This window comes from Curcuma longa, chromosome 20 (genome assembly GCF_044706935.1).
Source record: "Curcuma longa cultivar G26 ecotype Majalengka, Jawa Barat chromosome 20, ITB_CL_G26_1.1, whole genome shotgun sequence".
Lineage (NCBI taxonomy): Eukaryota > Viridiplantae > Streptophyta > Magnoliopsida > Zingiberales > Zingiberaceae > Curcuma > Curcuma longa.
In genome coordinates this window covers 1,151,731-1,173,095 of record NC_133880.1, presented here as the reverse complement: position 1 = coordinate 1,173,095, position 21,365 = coordinate 1,151,731, and the positions used below count along the sequence as shown (strand labels likewise).

Genomic DNA, 21,365 nt, shown 5'->3' with positions numbered 1-21,365 from the left:
GTTGATTTGCAAATCAATTTAAAGTTACAAGACTAAACATTTTGAATTTGTCTACACTTTAGTTCATTGGAGCGGACGTGGAACGGACGGAATGGGTGCTTCGGCTTGAGAACGCCTCGTGTCATGTTAGATTTCCAATTAATAACATGGATTGCTATGAGACGATGTTCTTTGACTTTATAACGGCAAAAGAACATAATACAACGAACGGAATGAAACTCTTGATTAGGGAGACGTTGAATTCTTTTTTAATCGTTTATGTAAGATTTGATTTTACTTTTGATTCAGTGTTGGTTTGTTTGTATGGAAAGAAAAAAAAACAAAGATAGATTTGATAAGTACTTCAGCAAAGTGGAATCTGTCACTCCAACAGTTTCACATGATCGATCTCACGATCATCTGTGAAGAGGTAAATCAAGATGAATTAGTGACAAAATTAAATATATACATCACTAATATAGCCAGGGCGGATCTTCTCAAGGGCTATCCTAGGCTCTAGTCTACACCAAAGATTTTTTTATCTAATGTAAAAAAGTTTTTGTAAAAAAGTTTTCACTATTAGATTATTACATATGGGTTCTTTTTGTAAAATTTTTTTTACTTAGCCCACCCCTTCCACACCCAAAGCCTAGCTCATCTCCTTTTCCTGCATCCGTCCCTGAATATAACGATGGAATTAAAATCTTCGTCGCTATATTAGACTTCTAGTATTACTTTAGCGACGGTAGTTTATTTTCGTCATTAAATTAGCGATGGAATTTATTTCTATCGTTGTTCCAGCCAATACATCATGGATGATCAAGCCACCGATTCACAAATGGTTGACGTGCATGCTTCTCAAAGATAGCTACCCCAGAGTAGATGAAGAACCAGAAAAATACTCAAAACAGAAGTTAGAATGGCGCTAGAGGTAGGTCCGGCAAACCACTCTGATGCTTAAGTTAGGGTTTTACATGAGGAAGAGTTTAATGACTTAGAAAAATTAGAGTTGATATGTGTTTACCTGTGCCCATAGGTATGTGCAACCTTTTATAGAGTTGATCTCTGAAATATTAACGCTCATTTAGAAAATATTTTAAAATATCTATTTCAATTTTAAAAAGTATTCTGATCGTCAACATCTTTTGGGGATATTTTCCTATATTTCTGGAAGAAACAGTCTTAGGCTCCTCTGATTGCGCAGGCAGATCGACTCCTGCGATTAAGCAGGCTTTGAGGTTGGGACTTGAGGCCGAGATGGGGTTGATGCCGAGTGAGTGTCGAGAATGAACTCTGAGACTGAGATGGGGTCAACGTGTGATGTTGAGTGAGTGCCAAGACTGAAACTCGAGGTCAAGATGGGGTTGACACATGATGCCGAGACCGAAACTCGCGGTCGAGACTTAACCTCGAGGTCGAGGTCAGCGCGTGATGCCAAGTGAGTGTCGATACTAGAATTCGAGGAGTTGCCGAGACTGAAACGAGGCTGGCCGAGATGGGGTCGGTGCATGATGTCGAGTAAGTGTCGAGGTCGAGGTTGACTCGAGTGCCAAGACCAAAACTCGAGGTCGATGAAGAGATCGGTGCCTGATGCCTAGTGGCTAGCGAATGAGAGGTTAGACCCTAGACCTTAAGGGTGGCTATCATCAAGTCTTGAGGGGTGTAGGTTTATCAATTAACTTCCTCTCAAATATTATCTAATCTTTCTTAATGATTCTTCTTCTTCCTGTTTTACAACAACATGGTGTTCTAACAACAACCACGTGCCGACCTAGAGACACTATTGTATCACAAGCCTCCCTGATTAATTTAGTCAAAAGAGGCATAGTCCAACTAACTAGACTTGCGTTAGAGTCGTTTTTATCCTGTTCTGATGAGCTGATAAGGGAAATAGCTTACCGACCGAGTCTTTATTTACAAGGGGCTAAGATATCATCTTAAATGCAAATCATATGCTGCCTCACTTATCAACCTTATTATTGGTGTCTTTAAGACGGTGACAAGGTCGAGCTTATGTTATCTTCTTCGAGTCGCGTGCGTGCATCCCATACTGTTTTAATGATACTAAAAAAATGATCTTTGCTAACGTGGGCATAAATTGGAGGGTCTTGCTAATCTCTTGCTTACTTGGTCTTAACATCGAATGACCATTTTTGAAATTTCACGTTATTTGAAAAGTCCCCCGATTCAACCATCAATGAAGGCAATTATAAGTTGATTTTGTTTAACGGGCAATACGATGTGACAACTAGAACAAAATCTCATTGTCCTTTAATTCCATCCGATGACCCATATAGTGGATGTAACATCCCTATTTTTCTATAAAAGCATTGGTCGATCCGCGCTAGCTCTTCATCGTTTTCGTCTTCCTTTACATTTCCTTCTCCTTCTTGCGTCCGACGATAATTGTAGCTCCGTAAGTCTTCATTCTCGATTGTTTTCCTTCTTTTCTACCCTTCGTGTTTCTCTATCTTCAATAGCCACCGGGGACACTTCACTTCCTTAGTATGAAGTATATCATTTGGTCTATTTTGGTAGGTGATGACCTACTACTATAGAGAGTAGTATGACATTCCTTCTGATCATAGGATCAGAATCTGTTAGTGCAAGAAGCATTAGATCTTGCCTGGAGTTTCGATGTTTGACAATACACCTAGGTTTGGTCAGTTTGATCAAGGGTTGATACAAACAGGACCTGATGTTTGGATGTGAGTGAAGTCTAGTCAGATGACTAGCGAGAAGTCCTAGTCAGTTAGACTAGGCAGTGGAAGTCCTAATCTGGACGATTGGACAAGGGAAGTCCTAGTGAGTGAACCTAGGCAAGGGAAAGTCCTAGTTGTAGGCTAGACAAAGAGAAGTCCTGGTTTGGAGGATCAGGTGGAAGTCTTGGCAGAGTCGAAGCACCAGGTGAAGTTTGGGTTGGTCTGGAGGACCGAATCACAGTAGAAGTCTCGGCTGGTCTGGAGGACCGAGTCGCAGCAGAAGTCTGGGCTGATATGGAGGATCGAGTCGCAGCAGAAGTCTGGGCTGGTCAAAGAGACCGAGCCGCAGCATAAATCCTAGGGGCTGAGGATAGAGCCGAGTAAAAGTCCAACAAGTCAGGAGGACATGGTTGGCACAAATTCTCCCGAGTGGAGTGGGTAAGGGTGCGTTCCCAGAGTGGAACAGAAGGCGTCAGACTAACCCCAGGATTTCGATAGAAATCTGAAGTTAGACCCACAAGGCGAAGTTAGACCCGCAAGGAAAGGTTTAGGTTCTTTGTTTGTTTGTATGTTTGTCTTGCAAGAATCAGGAACTGGAAGCAAGATGGAAGAAACAGAGGTAAAGCAAACAAAGACAATTGAACCAAGTCCAAGGTCAACTCAGGTTAAACCTGAGTCAAAGTGACTCAAGTCGACTTGAGGGAGTCGAGTCGACTTGAGTGGGTGGAGTCGACTTGAGATGGAAGTCGAGTCGACTTGAGCATCAGATAAGAGTCGCGGAAGCCAAGTCTAACAAGAGATGCCACGTCAGCTTTGAGTTGACTTGAATAGGGACTCGAGTCGACTTGAAGGCCAAGTCAGCCGCGGAGAAAGTGGATCGGGCTTACGTGGAGTCGACTTGAGATTGGCCCGAGTCGACTCGAGCAGGCTATAAAAGAAGGTGAACGTGCATGAAAAAGATATCAATTGACAAGCCGTCTCCTTCATCTAGTGGCGGTTCTGAACGCGAACGAGGCCAAGTTCTTGCAACCGGGGAAGATCCAGGAGGAGTGCGCGGCGCTCAGGACTTCTAGATTGGCGACCAAGAGTTTGATTTTGTTTTTACTGTCTTACTTTCTTGTTATCTTTATTGTTGTTTATTTTGGACTGTAAGACGGGTTTCTCCACCTCCGAACAAGGTTCGGAAAGGAGACCACTAGTGGACGAGCGCTTCTCCCGTGTATAGACCTTGGACGTACTAACCCTGGGGGATTAGGAATCAAGTAAAATCCGCGTGTCCCTGCATCTCTATTTAATTCCACTGCAAGTATTTTTGTTAGAAACGAACGAACGAGAAAAAGCGACAACACGCTATTCACCCCCCTCTAGCGTATTCCAGCAATCCTACAATTGGTATCAGAGCCGGCGCGCTCTTGATTGGACTAACCGCCAAGGGAGCAAAGACGACAAAGATGGAGGGGGAGAAAGGTATATTTTTTAAAAGTTCATCGTAAATCGCATATTATCTGTTTTAAATGCAGGGAGAGAGGGCACTATAAAAATAAGTGTCCTACTCGTAAGACTCGGACGACACCACCGGCGGCAAAGGAGCAACCAATGCCAGGAGCTCGGAGAAACAAGGACCACATCCAATGCTTCAAGTGTCAAAAACGCAACCACTACAAGAATCGGTGCCCGGAGAGGAAGATGATGAAAAAATCAGAATTGGGGGATGCGATTCCGGTAAGTCAATTAAATTATGAAAATACCCCTAGGTTGGACTGCGCGCATGCTGTTGATGCAGTTTTGTCCTGATTGTTGTTTTGATGTTGACAACGATTTAAGTTCATATTCAGATTGATCGATTAAAGAATGAGATCGGAGAGGGCTCGGTAGCTCGTTCTCCGGATTAGGTCAGAGAGGGCTCGGTAGCTCGTTCTCTGGACCGTTTTGAGTAGGAGAGGGCTCGGTAGCTCGTTCTCCGGATTAGGTCGGAGAGGGCTCGGTAGCTCGTTCTCTGTACCGGACTAGGTCGGAGAACACCTGAAGTAATTCGGCTTTCCGGCCTATTGAAAACTCTGTGGCTATTCCACGTGGGTCGGTAAGGTTGAGGGGAATAAATGATAAAATTTGATATTTCGATGGGAATAAAATAAATTCATTTTTAATGATTTAAAAATTAGAATGATCTAAAGACAAATTTAAGCGGTCGGATGCTCTTGCGCTATCTATTCATTTGAATCCCCCTGCAGCTTCGATTCCGTTCATCCAACGCCGGTAATGTCTCCCATCGCCGTCTCAAATTCTCTCCTCCTCCTCCTCGCTGCCGCCTCCGCAGTGCTAGCGGCGCTGGCGGGCTGTCGGTCAGCGGCGGCCGACACGATCAGCTTCGAGTTGCACCACAAGTTCTCCGCTCGCGTGCAGGAGTGGGCAGCGAGCCGCGGCGACGGCGGGGATGTGCCAGCGAAGGGCACCGCCGAGTTCTACGCCGAGCTGGCCCACCACGACCGCCGCCTTCACGGGCGCTTTCTGGAGTCCTCCGACAACTCCTCCGCCGAGCTGCTCGCCTTCTCCCCCTATGGAAACGTAACAACCAACAACGATACACTGGGATTGTAATAACTTCCTCTTCCCCCTCGTCCTTCTCTTCTTTGAAATAAGAGATTTTAATCTGTGTAAGAACTGCAGTTTGTACTATGCAATTTTGGAGGTAGGGACACCGAAGCAGGAGTTCCTGGTGGCGCTGGACACCGGCAGTTATCTCTTCTGGCTGCCATGCGACTGCTTGCAGTGCGCCCCAAGCTACGACACTTATTTAAACGTGACCTTCAACACCTACAGCCCCGGCAATTCGTCGACCAGCCAGTCGGTGCCCTGCAGCAGCAGCCTCCCGGGCAACTCCAGTTGCCCGTACAACATGTCTTACGTGGACGGCAGCACCACTTCCGGAGTGCTCGTCTCCGACACCTTGTACTTGATGACGGAGGGCGCAGCTCCTCGCTCCGTAGAAGCGACCGTCGTATTTGGGTGCGGAATGAACCAGACCGGTACCTTGCTCAATGGGCTCTTTGGGCTGTGTCAATGAACTCGCTCTCCGTGCCAGATACTTTGGCTAGCTACGGACTCATCGCGAACTCATTCTCCATGTGCTTCTCAGTGGACCATGTGGGTCGACTCGATTTCGGCGACAAAGGCAGCCCACAACAACAAGAAACTCCACTCGTAGGGAGGTACTACGCACCCAATCTCAATCCGAATCGAACTCATCAACTAGACTCGACTCCAAGTCAATCACCTTTCGAATTTCCAATTTCCACATAGGCATTACTATGCTATCAACATAACGACAACGATGGTGGGGAACACTACGACTGCAAGGCCGTTCACAGCCATAATTGACTCAGGCACCTCCTTCACCTACTTGGTCGAGCCAATATACACAAGTTTTACCAAAAACGTAAGACCCATCTTCACCTTAATTTTAAACTCCTCATCTGAATCAATTGATCTAAATCTTGTTCATCGGGTTTGGATCAAGTTCGATTCACAAGTACGGGAAAGAAGGATCTCACCCAGCCAGGACCTGCCCCTTGGCTTTGAGTACTGCTATTATCTCAAGTAAGTTCGATTCATAATTAAATTCCATACTTATGGACAATTTTAATTTGTATATCTTTGTGTTTGATGATGTTTTTAATTTCATTCAGTACTCCAAATCAATCATCCTTTTGGCTTCCTACCACTCTTTTTGTTACAGCAGGTGGAGGAAATTTTCCCGTGCATGATCCTATTATTTTGATAAATGACCAGGTAGATAAATTTTTGATTATTTAGCTGCTGCATAATTAATAGTTAATTATGTTAATTACATGATACATGACATGCAGCGATCTTCTGCTCCTGCTGCTTATTATTATTGCCTTGCAGTGCTTAGTACATCTGATGCATTTAGTATTATAGGAGGTAATTAATTTCTAATTTTTTTCTTTAAAACAATTAATAAAACTCGATTTAGTTTCGTGTCTTATATTTGTCAATATACGTAGAGAATTTCTTTACTGGCCTTCGCATCGTGTTCGATCGCGAAAGGATGATTTTAGGCTGGGAGAATTTTGATTGTAAGTATAAGTATGTACTCTATGCTTGTAGTTGACTTTAAATATATAATTAAGACTTATGATTTATTATTTTTTAATATTAGGCTATAAGAGAATTGGTTCACCGACTCTTTCACCATCTTCTTCTCCACCATCATCGTCGGCAAAGTCATCACCACCACCATCATCGCCACGGGCGCCGACATCCTCACCGGTGGGTAATTCACCATCGAGCCTACTAAATCCAAGACCCAACCAAGGCAGTGATGGTTCATTCTCGAGTACCGGGAGGAGCATGCTCTCAACGATGCTACTTTTCTTTGTGGCAATGGCACTCATCTAAGGACGTTGGATACTTTGATTGCTTACCTTGTTTTTATATTATTATTTTTTTTTCAAAAAAATGAACAATGTTGTTTTTGTAATATTGATTATGAAAAGTCTTCATAGTTTTCTTAATTTTTGTAATACAAGAGTGTGGGTATTCACTAGAGCTCTAAAGGGATGATAATATCACGAATGACATAATAATATGATACAATATTACTCGAGTGAATCTTATTTTTCAAACAAAAATAATATTTTGATTAACGATTCTACTGCAACTTAATATACAATTTTGTGTCATCCTAAGTTGATTTGCAAATCAGTTTAATGTTAAAAGACAAAATATTTTGACCATTTTGAATTTGTCTACACCACCATGGAGAGACATCAATAATTTCATTTTCTAAAAACTGATACACATGTAGTGTAGACAGATAACTTCATCTGTTGAAATCTTGAGGCTACATTAAATAAATTAAAATCAATATTTGCTGAAGATCTGAAAGCTAGTAACTACTGTCACACCTGATTCTTGGATATGCTCCTGTGTTAAGATTTTGAAATGCTAGCAAAATTCAGTACAGACTGAAGCCAAAGAACGGACTTGTTAGGATAGCAACCCCCAAGGATATAGCTAGAAGAGAAGCAGCCCATGTCAGTTTCTCCGTGATCTTCGGCACCCTTTCTTTCAGTGCTTCCGTGCATGAACATATGAATACTGTATAGCTTCCCATCGCAAACACGGTGCCGACGAGAAACATGCATAGAAAAGCTGCGCCAGCCAAGCGTGACGGAAGTGCTAGTGCGGGCAAGACCATCATGAGCGCGTCTGGCTGCAGACCATGGACAATGCCGGTTGCAAAAGTCGCAAATCCAATTTTTTTCTTCCCAACAGAGCTAGCAACTGATGGCTCAGCTATGCACTCCCCGGTCTCGAGGGCTACATAGGGAGCGGGCACCTCAGAAACCTCTCTGATTCCCATAGAACCTATCACTAACAGGGTTAAACCGACGACTCTAGTTCCCCAAGTGCGAATGATCTCGATGTGTAGACGGTCCTTGAGCAGAAGAAACAGCAAGCCGAAAATCACTTGACCAGCATCATGGCCACAACCCCAAAGGGCTCCAACGATAGCACTCTCTATCTTTGATCTGCCAATGGATAAGGGTGCTAAGGCAGCCAGATGGTCGGGACCGGATAATGTGTGCAGGCAACCAGCAAAAAAGCCAGTCCAAGCACTGTTTAATAACTCAGTTTTGACGGTGTGTCCGCCTGATTTGGTGACCGACTGGATTGTCGCAAATGCTGGTTGTGTTAGAAAAGGATGGAGTACTGCAAGTAGAATCACAGAAAGGGCGATTACAGCAGAGCGTACGACCTGAAAAATTGTCAATCGATAAAATCTGTGAGAAAACAATGTTAAGAAGACAAGCACATCTATAACAGGTCCCCATGAAACTTAAAATCAAACATAATGCAGACCTATTTGCATTATACATGCAGTATCATGGAGCGAAGACCGAGGTTAAGCTATGCCTTGGCTTACACGAGTTCAATGTGAATTATACAATGGAGATGTCTTAGATTAAGAATACACATACTAAGTTCCAGGGCACCACAAGTTTGAGGAGCCTTGTAATTTTGCAATTGTAGAAGTCTGAAACCGCTTCTCCCAATAATTTTCAAATCCCAAAATAAGACTCCTAGCAATTCATACCGCACTCCGTGATTATTCAACTATATGTGAAACACAAACACTAGGGAAAAGAAGTAGAAGAATGACAAATTTGGGTGCAATTTTTTTTTGAGAAAAACACACACTCAGAATAAGGTTTATATATATATATATATATATTATATATATATATATATTTCTGTATGGCTCTGTTTTTTTCATTTATGCACTACCTTATTTACTAAAGTCTGAGTTGTGAAAACCTAATTTTAAAGAGAATCAATATTTCTGTGATCAAGGTAAAACCACTAGTCAAGACCTTTGGATTCAAGAATTCTTCACATGGTACAAGAGCATAACCATGATGAATATAGAAAGGGGAAAAGATTCAAAAGAAAAAATTTCTAGCTTGTGATGATACCAACAACATTAATTTTATGTAGGAGAGCACAAGTATTTAGCACGAGGAAAACATAGCATAGTAGTAAAACATGATAGTCAAAAGCATCTAATTGATGTCAATAACAGGATAAAATACCAATCTACAACAGATCGGCCTTCTATGAAATCAAGATTATACTGAGATCTATGTGAAGTGAGAGAATTCGGTTGAGGTTCAAGAGGGAAACAAGACCATTAATACACGCCTGAGATCAGAAATTCAAAAAAGATGCTTCACAGATTATTTTAAGATGATACTTCTTATCAAGACATACTATAGTGCACAAATAGCTATGTAGCTATGTTTTAGATCTCCAATCTTAATACAGAGTTATTTCTATGTGATTAAATGGCTTGAAAATTAGTGTGGTAGTTCACGACATAAATTAGTGTGGTAGTTCACGACATATCAGATTCATCTACTACTCATTACAATTAGTAGTGCTGGCTTGAAAGTAATGCGCTTAGTCATGATGAAGCCGCCTAAAACCAAGGAAGAATGATCCAAGCATAGTCAAATTAGCAAAAAATGATTTAGTATTTCCATTTGGTGCAACTCTTCAGGTACCATTCTGATTAGTCTGCCACTGTTGTTTGGTATAGCAAGATTTTGTGATGGAGAGGAATTACAAGGAAGTTAAACTCAACACAATCCATAAATATGTATGTTGAACTGATTATCTTCATCAAGTACTGCAGGTAGTTTAGAAGAATTCCAGCATTATGGCTGTAAATCAAACAAAGTTTGCAAGAAATTATAGAGAAATCCTCATAATGTCAGTTTTCCTTAAGTTTACCTATAAGATTGAAGAAGTGGTGACCTAGATCAGAATGCTACATGCCATATAACTTGCAGAGCTAGACAGGTGCCATGTGAAAGTTTTACAAGGACATTATTTGATCTAGGAACATAGTGTCATGGATTCTTGATAGCAAGTCACATTTCGCTATGGTTCAACATTAGTGGGGGAACAAAGTCAATAAAACTACAGGAACAAACCAAGTCGTATATATATTGCATCGGCATCTAAAATTATATTAGCTTACATTTAATTTTGCCTCGTCTTAAAATGGTGTCATCTAATTTATTCTTTCAATCCATTTATTTTCATACATCTCATATATTATAACTATGTAACACTAGCGCCAAAGATACTCTCTTCTTGCGCCCCACTAATGTAGATTCATCTAAAAAAAATGGAAAATGGCAGCTATGTCAATTCAAGCATTTAGTAAACTAAGTGTTATTTTGCAACCCTAACAGATGTTCCAAATCTCTTAGTGGTCACCAATGCATGGCGATATTCTCCAATAGTCTAACCACAGTATTCATCCTAACTTTTCCTTAGAAAGTTTTTCCACATGATAAAGTTGAACAATTTCAACAAAGGGCTCACCGACGGATACCAAACCACAATGCCTATAAATTATGATTCATATCTAACATATAACAAACACAATTTCAGCACAAATTTTACTTTCCAGGTAAAATCAAACTTCTCCAGAGTTACCTTGTTCCAAGCAAGTCCAACTCCATTCCAATTTTTTTTTTAAAAAAAAAATCTCACCTTTGAGACAGAAATCCCACCCAATTTTGCTCCTCCTCCGCGAACTTCCCCCTGCGGCCGACAAGTAGGAATTACCGAGGCGTTAGAGAGGCCAGGAGACGGCCCTTCTGGTCTTGCGGAAAAGGAGGCTTGGATTCTGAGAGGCCGACGTGGGGTCAACCAAGACCCGAATTTTAGGTCGGAGAGGGGTCGAAGAGGAAGGTTAGGTCGATCCCTGGAGAGATGGCGCAGGGAAGGAGGCGCCCGTGAGGAGGGGGAGGGGGAGGAGGAGATGAGCCTGTCCATGGACGAGGAAGAGAGGGTTGAGGCGGAAGCCCGAAGAAGATGGAGAGTAGCCGAAGTCGCCCAACTGCTATAAAGGAAATATATATTTATAAATTAGAACTGGAGAGGTTGACTGGCCATGTGGTGCGCGACTCCAATGTGGCGTGACTTGCTATCGCCGGTGTGCAGTTGCCCACAACCGGCCACACGGTAGACCTGTGCGACTGCTTACGTGGCAGCACATATGGCAAACTTGCTTTCTGGCTGCCGCATGGGAGCACGGGCAAACGCAATGTGATCCGTCCTTTGGCTCATGGCTTTGACTAAGTATTAAGGTAAACTTGGATTTTGACCATGAATTGGTCATGTGTGGCGGTGAGTAGCAACCCACTTCCTAGTTTTTAATCAATTATTATTAGCAATTCTCCTTAATCTGCAATTTCAACGATTTCACATAATCAATTTCACGTCTATAAAAAAATAAATCAAAAAACTACCGTTGACAACGATGAAAAAAAAAGACATTGCCTCAGTTTTATCGAGATTCAATCCTTATCAATTTCAACAATTTTATTTTATCATAATCAATTCAATTATGTCCCGAAAAAATAATAATTCTCTTTTAAAAAAATGATAAATCTCAGTTAGTCCCATTGATTATCTCTAGGGGTGATCGCTCCAGTCACACGGAAGTTTTTCACCGGCCACTAGGGTAAATCGGGAAGTGCACGCAGCGGCCAGTTCAGACGCCCAGCATCCTTTGACTGCGCTTCCCATTTGGAAGAAAATTTCTACAAATACGTCGTAGTTGGGGATTGAACCGCAGGTGCCTGGGTGACAACCTGGATGTCCTACCGCGACACCATTGCCCCGGGGAAGCGCATACGACGGTCAATCCAGATGCCCAGCATCCTTTTGATTGTGTTCCCCATTTGAAGGAAAATTCCTATAAATACGTCGTAGCTGGGGATCGAACTGCAGATTCCTAAGTCACAACTCGGATGTCCTACCGTTGCACCATTGCCCCAGGGACTATATAATTCTCTTAAAAAAAAAATAGAGAAGGACGTTTAATTAGTTGCATTTTGCTAAACTCCTATAAAGTATAAACTTCATGCATATATATCAGTAATATAAAAAAACACAACTTAAACTACTTTAGTTGAATACAATCACTGAAGCAATAATTACACCAACCCTCACAACTTACCTAAGAGGGTGAGCCAACTACTTCGGTGTGTCATTATCTCCGAAAGGATGACTTTCCTAAAGAAATTTGTTAAGTAATTAGAGAGCCATCAACTAGTCCAAGGATGCCTAAATTATTTGAAAGAGTATGCTTAATTACTAGGAGGGTCGTGGCTAATAAAAGAGTTGCCTAGACTACTCCAAGGGGTAACTCTTTTTAATAGCGTGCCTAAACTACTCTAAGGGGGCGTTTGGTTGAGGGTTATCATTGATAACCTTGGTTATCTGTTTAAAATTATCTACCATAACCTTATTTGGTTCAGGTTATGATCGATTCTCAAGTAAAACAATATCACCGTCACATCAGCAAATGAGTTATAACCCGAGAATGTGATTACTTTGGCAGCCTAAAAGGTTTTCTACAATTTATGAGATTAACGAATTATTTTTCATGATTACCATTCAATTTTAAAACTCAGTAAATTGAAATGTATTATGAAATTTAATTGAAATCAAGTTAATTAATTAAATAAATTTTAATTTAAAAATATATAAATTTAAAAGAGATAATTTATTTTAAATTTTATAAAATTAAATTAACAAAATATACTTATTATTTTAAGGAATTATTTTATTAAAATATATATAAATTTATGTAAAATTTTAAAAAATAAAATTAATAAATGATGTTTATTAATTTAATAAATTATTTTATTAAAATAATTATTTTATTAAAATAAATTTAACAAATTATATTTATTAATTTAATAAATTGTTTTATTAAATTAACTATTTTAATGAATTATTTTTTAAATATATATTATTTTAAAATTTAAAAAATAAAATTAACGAATTATATTTATTAATTTAATAAATTATTTTATTAAAATAATTATTTTAATGAATTATTTTATTAAAAAATATATAAATTTATGTTAAATTTTAAAAAATAAAATTAATAAATGATGGTTATTAATTTAATGAATTATTTTATTAAAATAATTATTTTATTTAAATAATTATTTTTCAAAATAATTATTTTAATGAATTATTTTATTAAAATAAAATTAATAATTTTTATTTATTAATTTAATAAATTATTTTATTAAATAATTATTTTAATGAATTATTTTATATATATATAAATTTATTTTAAATTTGAAAAAATAATAATAATTAATTTAATAAATTATTTTATTAAAATAATTATTTTAATAAATTATTTTATTAAAAATATATAAATTTATTTTAAATTTTAAAAAATTATAAATAAATTATATTTATTTTTTGATATATTATCAATTTATTATCATTATTATTATTATTATTATTATTATTATTATTATTATTAATTTAATTTAATTTATTTGAATCAAAAGTAATATAGTAAATATTAAATTAGTTATGTTTTATTATATTTTATTTCCTTTAAATAAATAAATTGAACCAAACAACTTTAAATTATATTTTATTCTCTATAACCTTGTTTATGTGATTACCTGATAATCATATAACCAAGGTTAATATATGATAACATAAATTAAATGCATCCTAAGAGATAAAAAATAAGATAAAATATTCTTTTGATATTTTATTTTATTTTATTTAAATGGGATCAACCTTTTCAATGTTAATAAAAAGGGAACCTTTTGAATTTTTAGCTTATTACAATTTCTTTTTCCCTTTTTTCTATTTCTAATCCCAATCAATAAATTTAGTATATATTTTTAAACTGATAATTATTTCTCACAGTAGAATTAGAAAGTATTATTATATTATATTATATTATAACTTTATAAAATTTTCTAAAATATTAAACTGGAATACCAGATGAATATTAATTTATTTTTTCCTAAAACCAATAATCATTAAACAAAAAAATGCCACATAACAATTATGGAAGTTGAACTAGAAAAAATATAATACTCCAAATTAATAAAATAAAAACTGGGTAAAAATAATTATAGAATAAATTTTTAATTAATATTTTACAAAATCATTTTTTTATTTCATGACTCCAATATACTGAAAAATCAACCTTAGGATTTACTTTATATATATATATTTTTTTTTTTTGATAAATAAGGAAGATTTTTTATGAATATATATTTATAAATATCAATTTCTCTAGTAGAAGTTTGTAGTTATTCCGCGTAGGTACAAATCCGGACTCCTGACACGTGGGCCACGGCCCGCTGCCAGCCTTTCTCCAGTAACAAGTAAGGTATAATTCACGGTAAAGACAAAAAAGGAGTGAGAGACGGAATGCTCCAGTTCAACAACTTTTCTTAGCTTTCGGCCGGGTGATTCCAAGGGTCGGTGGTGCCCCCACCGCCTCTTCGCCATTCTCCTCCCACGTTTTCGGAAATTCAATCGCCAAGAACACGAACAGCGACGACGAGAAGGGCGAAGAAGCAATCGACAATGAGAATAAGTGCAGGAGGAGTGAAAAAGATGTGATTTTGTACTTTTCGGCAGGTTGGTATGTAGCCTCTTGATTTGATTTTTCCTAGACGCCTTTCCGAATCATCATGTCCCTTGCATGATGTTGTTTTCCGATTCGATTCTTCTTATTAGGATCAGGAATGGAGGAAGTTGGGATCTTTGGATACTTTGTGATGAGAATTGTGACGCGAGAAGACGTTTGAGATTTTCGTACGTCTTGATTCATGAGCTGATCTTTTCGCCATCTACAGGCATTTCCATCTGATAATTGAGTATTGAGCAATCTTTATAACGTGCTGAAAGAATTTCCAAGTAAAAATGTCGAATTTCGTCGGAGTCATCATCTCTGATCCGTGGCTCCACAGTCAGTTCACTCAAGTGGAGCTACGAGGTCTTAAATCTAAGGTAAGCTAATTCGTTTTGTAGTTGTTTTTCTTTTGATTTGAGAACTGCTATCGGATTAGTTTGTGTTGTATAGTTTCTTTCAGCAAAGAAGGAGACAGGACATGTCAGTGTAGGAAACTTGCCCCCACTGATGGCAAAGCTGAAGGGCCTGAAAGATTTAGTTACCGAACAAGGGATTGCAGAGACGTTAAGTGAGTCCTACCCAGAAACTAATCAGGAACTAGACTTCGAATCTTTCCTCAAGGTGATGCCTGTTTCCTTATCTTAGCTATTCAAGCTTGACTTAGTACAGCTTTATAAATGATTGTGCAGGCATATCTGGATCTACTAAGTCGAGCAGCAGCCAAATTAGGTCAAGCAAAGAATTCTTCATCATTCTTGAAGGCAGCTACTACTACACTCTTGCATACCATTAACGAATCTGAAAAGTCATCTTATGTGGCTCATATCAATAGTTACCTTGGAGAAGACTCATTTTTGAAGAAATATCTTCCTTTGGATCCTGCTACTAATGACCTTTTTGATCATGTCAGAGATGGTGTTCTCCTATGGTATACTGCCTATACCTTACAGTAATGATACAAAAAAATGTTCATTATCTAGCTTTGTCCTGTTTTTGTTGATTTAATTTGCCATATTCAATCTGATAGAAGAAGAGAAATCAATAAATTTGGTTCATCCTCACCTCTGGCAAGATTGTATATTGTGGCTGCATTTCATACATTGTGTTGAATACGGATAGTATGTATTTTGTCTAAGTTACTGAATTGAATATATTAATTTTTCTGCATTTTGTGTTTTGGATAGTAAATTGATCAATGTGGCGGTACCAAATACTATAGATGAAAGGGCAATCAATACAAAAAGAGCACTCAATCCCTGGGAACGGAATGAAAACCACACTCTTTGCCTCAACTCTGCAAAGGCTATTGGGTGCACAGTTGTCAATATTGGAACACAGGACTTGGTTGAAGGGCGGGTAAGTGAAAAATGTTGTGCCAGTTAATATCATTTGAAAGCATTCTAGTAGGTCATGCTAAGTCTTCTTTGTATGTAATATACATATCATCAATCCTTAATCATGGGTAATGTGCACTAATCTTACCCCTGCTAGTTCTTATTTTCCTTTTTTTCTTACATAAACAGTAATGTTTCTCAACCCTGTGTGCTTTCACATATACCTTTGAATGTGCTTTTGATGTTCTTTTTGAACATGAGACATTCTAAGCAATGAGGAACTATCATAAAGTAATTAATTCCTTTCTATCTTTCCTAGTTGTATGTGAAATCCCAATGCATGTTTCCTTTTTTGTAATGCTCTAATTTATTTGTGGGAGATTATCAATTCTGTTACATATTAACATTTTTGTTTTCCTTAATGAAAACTCAGGTGCTTGATTTTTTTTTTTTTTTGCAGCCTCATTTGGTTCTGGGGTTGATTTCTCAAATTATAAAGGTATGGAACAGGATTTACTATTTCTATGTTGTACATTAGAAGTGCTTTCATTTGCTAAACAAGATAGGCTAGTAATCAATGATTTAGATTTATTTGTACTTACAAGAGTTTTGTGTAAGTTTTCTCCATCACGAGGGAAACTAATTAGCTATCATTATTCATGATATATTAGTTTCCTCAATTATCATTTTTCAGATACAACTCCTAGCAGATCTCAATCTCAAGAAGACACCACAACTGTTGGAGGTGATAGATGATAGTCAGGTCATGAGCTACACTTTTTTACTTTAATATAATAGTATTTATATTGATATTTGGGTTAAACTCTTGACCATCTGTTTATATTAATGTTTACAACTACAGGATGTTGACGAACTTGTCAGTTTATCACCTGAGAAATTGTTGCTAAAATGGATGAATTTTCATCTGAAGAAAGCAGGATACAAGAAAACTGTGTCAAATTTTTCTTCTGATGTGAAGGTATAGATCATCACAATAAATAAAAAACAGGCTGTATGTTGTGTATAAGAATATTTGTAAATTGTGCAGCACTGTATGACTTTTAAGATTTTTTGGTTGTTAAAACTCTTTTCTTGGTCACAATGAAAACTCTGACATCTTTACCTGATCAACTTTATATTTTCCTTTGCAATACTTAAATTTTTTAATAATATAACTGCAATGTTTTTCAGATTCTCATGAACTTCATCTATACAGGATGGTGAGGCATATGCTTACCTTCTTAAAGCTCTTGCACCTGAGCATGCCAACACAGACATTTTAGATGTTAAAGATCCTAATGAAAGGGCAAAAAAAGTACTTGAACAAGCTGAGAAATTGGATTGCAAACGCTACTTGAGCGAAAAGGATATTGTTGAAGGCTCTCCTAATCTGAATCTTGCATTTGTTGCTCAAATATTCCAGCATAGGTGAGCGTTTGCAGCTTCATTTCATGTTACCTATGTTTGCCAAAGATCTTTTTTTTTTAACTAAAAGGCAAGCAAAAAAAATATACTGATAAGGGAAAACTATTTTTAAGAAATAGTTAGCCACATGAAAACAAGAAACATAAAATTGAAAGAGAAAGTCTCAATCTCACCTGTATCTCCCAGCCACCCACCAACCTTCTAAAGTACACATGTCCTTACCGAAGTTATTCTGTATTCTCATCAATCTCAAGGTTAAACAATGTCTTGACTCAGAATTCCTATTCCATTGGAAATAGGTGGTAACCGACAATTCATGTCACATTGTCAGTTCTGCTCATAGGATCATGCAGTTGTACAATCCAAATCTATGCTCACTAAACTGTGTCACCTCATCATCCTGTACTTTCTGCATTTTGTATTTGCCTTAGTATATATGCACTATTCTAACACCAACCACCATAGCACCCTACACATATCTCCCTGCTATATGCTCTGAGAGGAAATAACTGCTTTAATGTTCCAATGAACACCTTGTTGTTTAAAAAAAGATCTGCTAGGCATTAAGCATCTACATATATCAAGTATAATTCAACATTTTCACCAGTCATCCTAGTATAATTTCAGTAGCTAAATAAATGTCATGTCTACAAACCCAAATCAGTTATTTATGAAAATCATGTCTTTGTTGCATTGATTTCAAGGTAGAACTGTTTAATGTGAAACTGCATTGGGTCTCTAGTATTGGATTTCTATTTCTAATGATTTTTCAACATGATTCTGGGAGTGGAACCCATGATCCCACTAATCTAATTCCACACTACTTTTTGAGGAAGTGAGACTTGATTCTTTTGAGCCGTCCTTTTGCTACAAATGTATATATCCTTGGTTATCTAGATGCTCTAATTAGAACCATGAACCAAGTCGCAATAATCAAAATACGCTATTGTCTAATTTACTAGTAAAATTTAGCAATTTTAGTCATGTAAATTTCTTCTTTAGTCCAAAGAATAAATTAAGAGAGCTGACCTAAACATGCTTATGATCTCTATCCTTTCACATGTATTATCTTGTAGTAGCCTGTAGGTTATGAAACAAGTCTCTGAATGTTTTTCTAGCTTTACTTCTTTTCTGCAGTTATTTTCTGTTAATCGATCTATTCAAAAAGGCAGTGATGTCAGTTAGGACACTAAATTTTTTAGAATTTTTTATTTTTTAGTCAGTTATATTCAAAACTAGTATGATTAATGCTGCTTTGTAACTGTTGTCAACTTTTGACTCTGTTGTGTATTCATTTTCACGTTGTAAAACATTGATCATGTAGGCCATTGAAGCTTTGGATGAAAAAAAACTGTTTCTTCCTTATTGTTTTTAAATCCTTGAATTTAACTTGCAAAGATTGAAGCTACATCAAAATTCATATCCAAAATCTTTGATCTGTACTTTTAAGGTTCTTTTTAGGTTATGCATCTTGCTTAGCTACATTAATGGCTTTTGACTTGCAGGAATGGTCTATCCGCTGATGCTAAGCCAATCTCCTTGTCTCAGATGATGCCAGATGATATCCAGGTTTCTCGAGATGAGAGAGCTTTTAGATTATGGATAAATAGTCTTGGTATTGCTACATATGTTAATAATGTTTTTGAGGATGTCAGGAATGGGTAAGATCATTTTGATATTATAAATTTTCTTATCTGGAAAGTGTTTGATGATATGATTTTTGCAGATGGGTTCTTCTGGAAGTACTAGACAAAGTATCTCCTGGATCAGTAAACTGGAAGCAAGCAAGTAAGCCCCCAATTAAGATGCCATTTAGAAAGGTAGAAAACTGCAATCAAGTTGTAAGGATTGGCACAAAGTTGAACTTTTCGCTTGTAAATGTTGCTGGTAATGACATTGTCCAAGGAAATAAGAAGCTCATTCTCTGTAAGTTCATTCCAGTTTGAGTATGTTTTGCATATGTCCTTTTTCCCTTTAATAATATTTTTATTTGTTTTAAAGAAAATCCACTTTCAGAATTGCTTTCCATATTTTATTAAGCAAGTCATATTCAGATACAAAACCTAAATAACTAATCTTATCATGGAATTTGGTGCAACTTTGGAAGGTTAATTTCTCGAATTTATTTGGGATATGGTGTCTTTATTAAACATGGAAAAACAGAATCTTTTTTTTGGAGAGCAAAGGCCAAAGACCTACATAGAATATATTGAAGTTTGTAATACAGGAATGTTTCTGAAATTGATCTCTGACTTACAAGATGAAAAATCTCAATATTAACTGTGCAAATTTGATAGTATTAATGGTCCCTTAGTCAGGAAAACAACAAATAGAAAATTGCAAAATAAGAAGAAATAGGGAAATTAGATATTTAGTTTGTCCAAAGTTAACATCACTAAGTTATGTTAATTAGAGGTTGGCTGTATGGTTCTTATTCCTCCATCAAACTTTATGCACTATATCACTATTGAAATTCCTGTCGCTATTTTGTTTTTTGTTTTTGCTTCAACTAGGGTTTTATATGATCAGCATCACCCTTGTACCTCCAACTCTAGTCTTTAAATCTAATCTTAAAAACTATTGGTTATCTTTGAACACTATGATATGATAATAAATTATTTAGTCTCATCTTACAATTGTTCTCAGATAGTGGTATTTCTGATTTATTAACAGTTCAGTTATGATTTGTTTTTATCATCTCAAAGATGGCAACCAGATTTGCTATCAAATAAGTATTGACATATCCACATGTTTTTCAGCTTATTTGTGGCAATTGATGCGGTTCAATATTCTTAAACTTCTGAAGAACTTGCGATATCACTCCCAAGGGAAAGAACTAACAGATGCTGATATTCTTAACTGGGCCAACGGCAAAGTTGAAGGATCAAACAGAACTCCTCAGATGGATAGTTTTAAGGTTTCCAAGTCGTTGTTTAACCCAGCTAGTAGTATTCATTATCAGCATTGCATTCCTCAGGCTTATATTTCCTTTCCTGTTTTCAACTATGCAGGATAGAAACTTTTCCAATGGATTATTTTTCCTAGAACTCCTTAGTGCTGTGAAACCGAGAGCTGTAAACTGGAAAGTTGTTACAAAGGGGGAAAATGGTAAACTCATCTAGTTACTATATTTCTATATATATATTTTTCTGGATGAATTTTATTTTGTATAAATTACTTTACAATCCTACAATTTGCATAAACTGGATGTAGATGAAGAGAAGAAGTTGAATGCCACATATATCATCAGTGTTGCACGAAAGCTTGGCTGCTCTGTCTTTTTGTTGCCTGAGGATATCATTGAGGTAATTTAGTACCAAGATTTTGATTCTCTCAATGATACACGTTGCTGGTAGGGTTGGTAAAAGTTGACACGACCCTATTACACGACCTGACCCACAATTGTTCGGGTTTGGGTGGAGCTAAATAAGTTTGGGTCATATAGATATAGTTTGTATTTCAAACGAATAGTGTCACATGCCCTAACTCATTTAATTCAACAGATCATATGATATGATCCATTATGACTTATGATCTATTTAGTCAGCTCATTTATAAATGGATCATGTGCAAATTAGGACTCATTTATTAAAGTGTGGATTTTGGGTTTGGATTAAACAGGTTGTATAAATCAAAGAGATTGTTATTAAAGAGATTGATGATGATCAATTATTTTCTTCAGTTTTTTTTTTCTTTGTATACCCTAAAACATATCCAATTTACATCCATTGAATTGTAACAGGTAAACCAGAAAATGATTCTCACTCTCACTGCCAGCATCATGTACTGGAGTCTGCTGAAAATCCCAACGATCGGAGGCTAATTCCAATGTTCCCAACTCTCCCCTGAGGATTCTCCCACACAACCTGCTGCTCCATCAGACAGAGAAGGAAGTGCTATTGCAGGCAACAT

At 37.2% G+C, this 21,365-nt stretch overlaps 1 protein-coding gene and 2 pseudogenes across 1 annotated transcript; 2 read left to right on the top strand and 1 right to left on the bottom strand.

Moving 5' to 3' along the window:
* The first annotated feature begins 4,940 nt into the window (after positions 1–4,940).
* LOC141813513 (aspartyl protease family protein 1-like) lies at positions 4,941–7,172 on the top strand (annotated as a pseudogene).
* A 289-nt stretch (positions 7,173–7,461) lies between these two features.
* LOC141813659 (chloroplast protein FOR GROWTH AND FERTILITY 2-like) lies at positions 7,462–11,092 on the bottom strand. The gene is made up of 2 exons (XM_074701627.1): positions 10,770–11,092; positions 7,462–8,463 (listed from the first exon to the last, which is right to left on the bottom strand). The coding sequence occupies exons 1-2, from the start codon at positions 11,052–11,054 to the stop codon at positions 7,660–7,662; spliced, it is 1,089 nt and encodes a 362-aa protein (XP_074557728.1). The 5' UTR covers positions 11,055–11,092; the 3' UTR covers positions 7,462–7,659.
* A 3,892-nt stretch (positions 11,093–14,984) lies between these two features.
* Positions 14,985–21,365, top strand: part of LOC141813511 (fimbrin-4-like) — a 6,770-nt pseudogene continuing 389 nt past the window's right edge.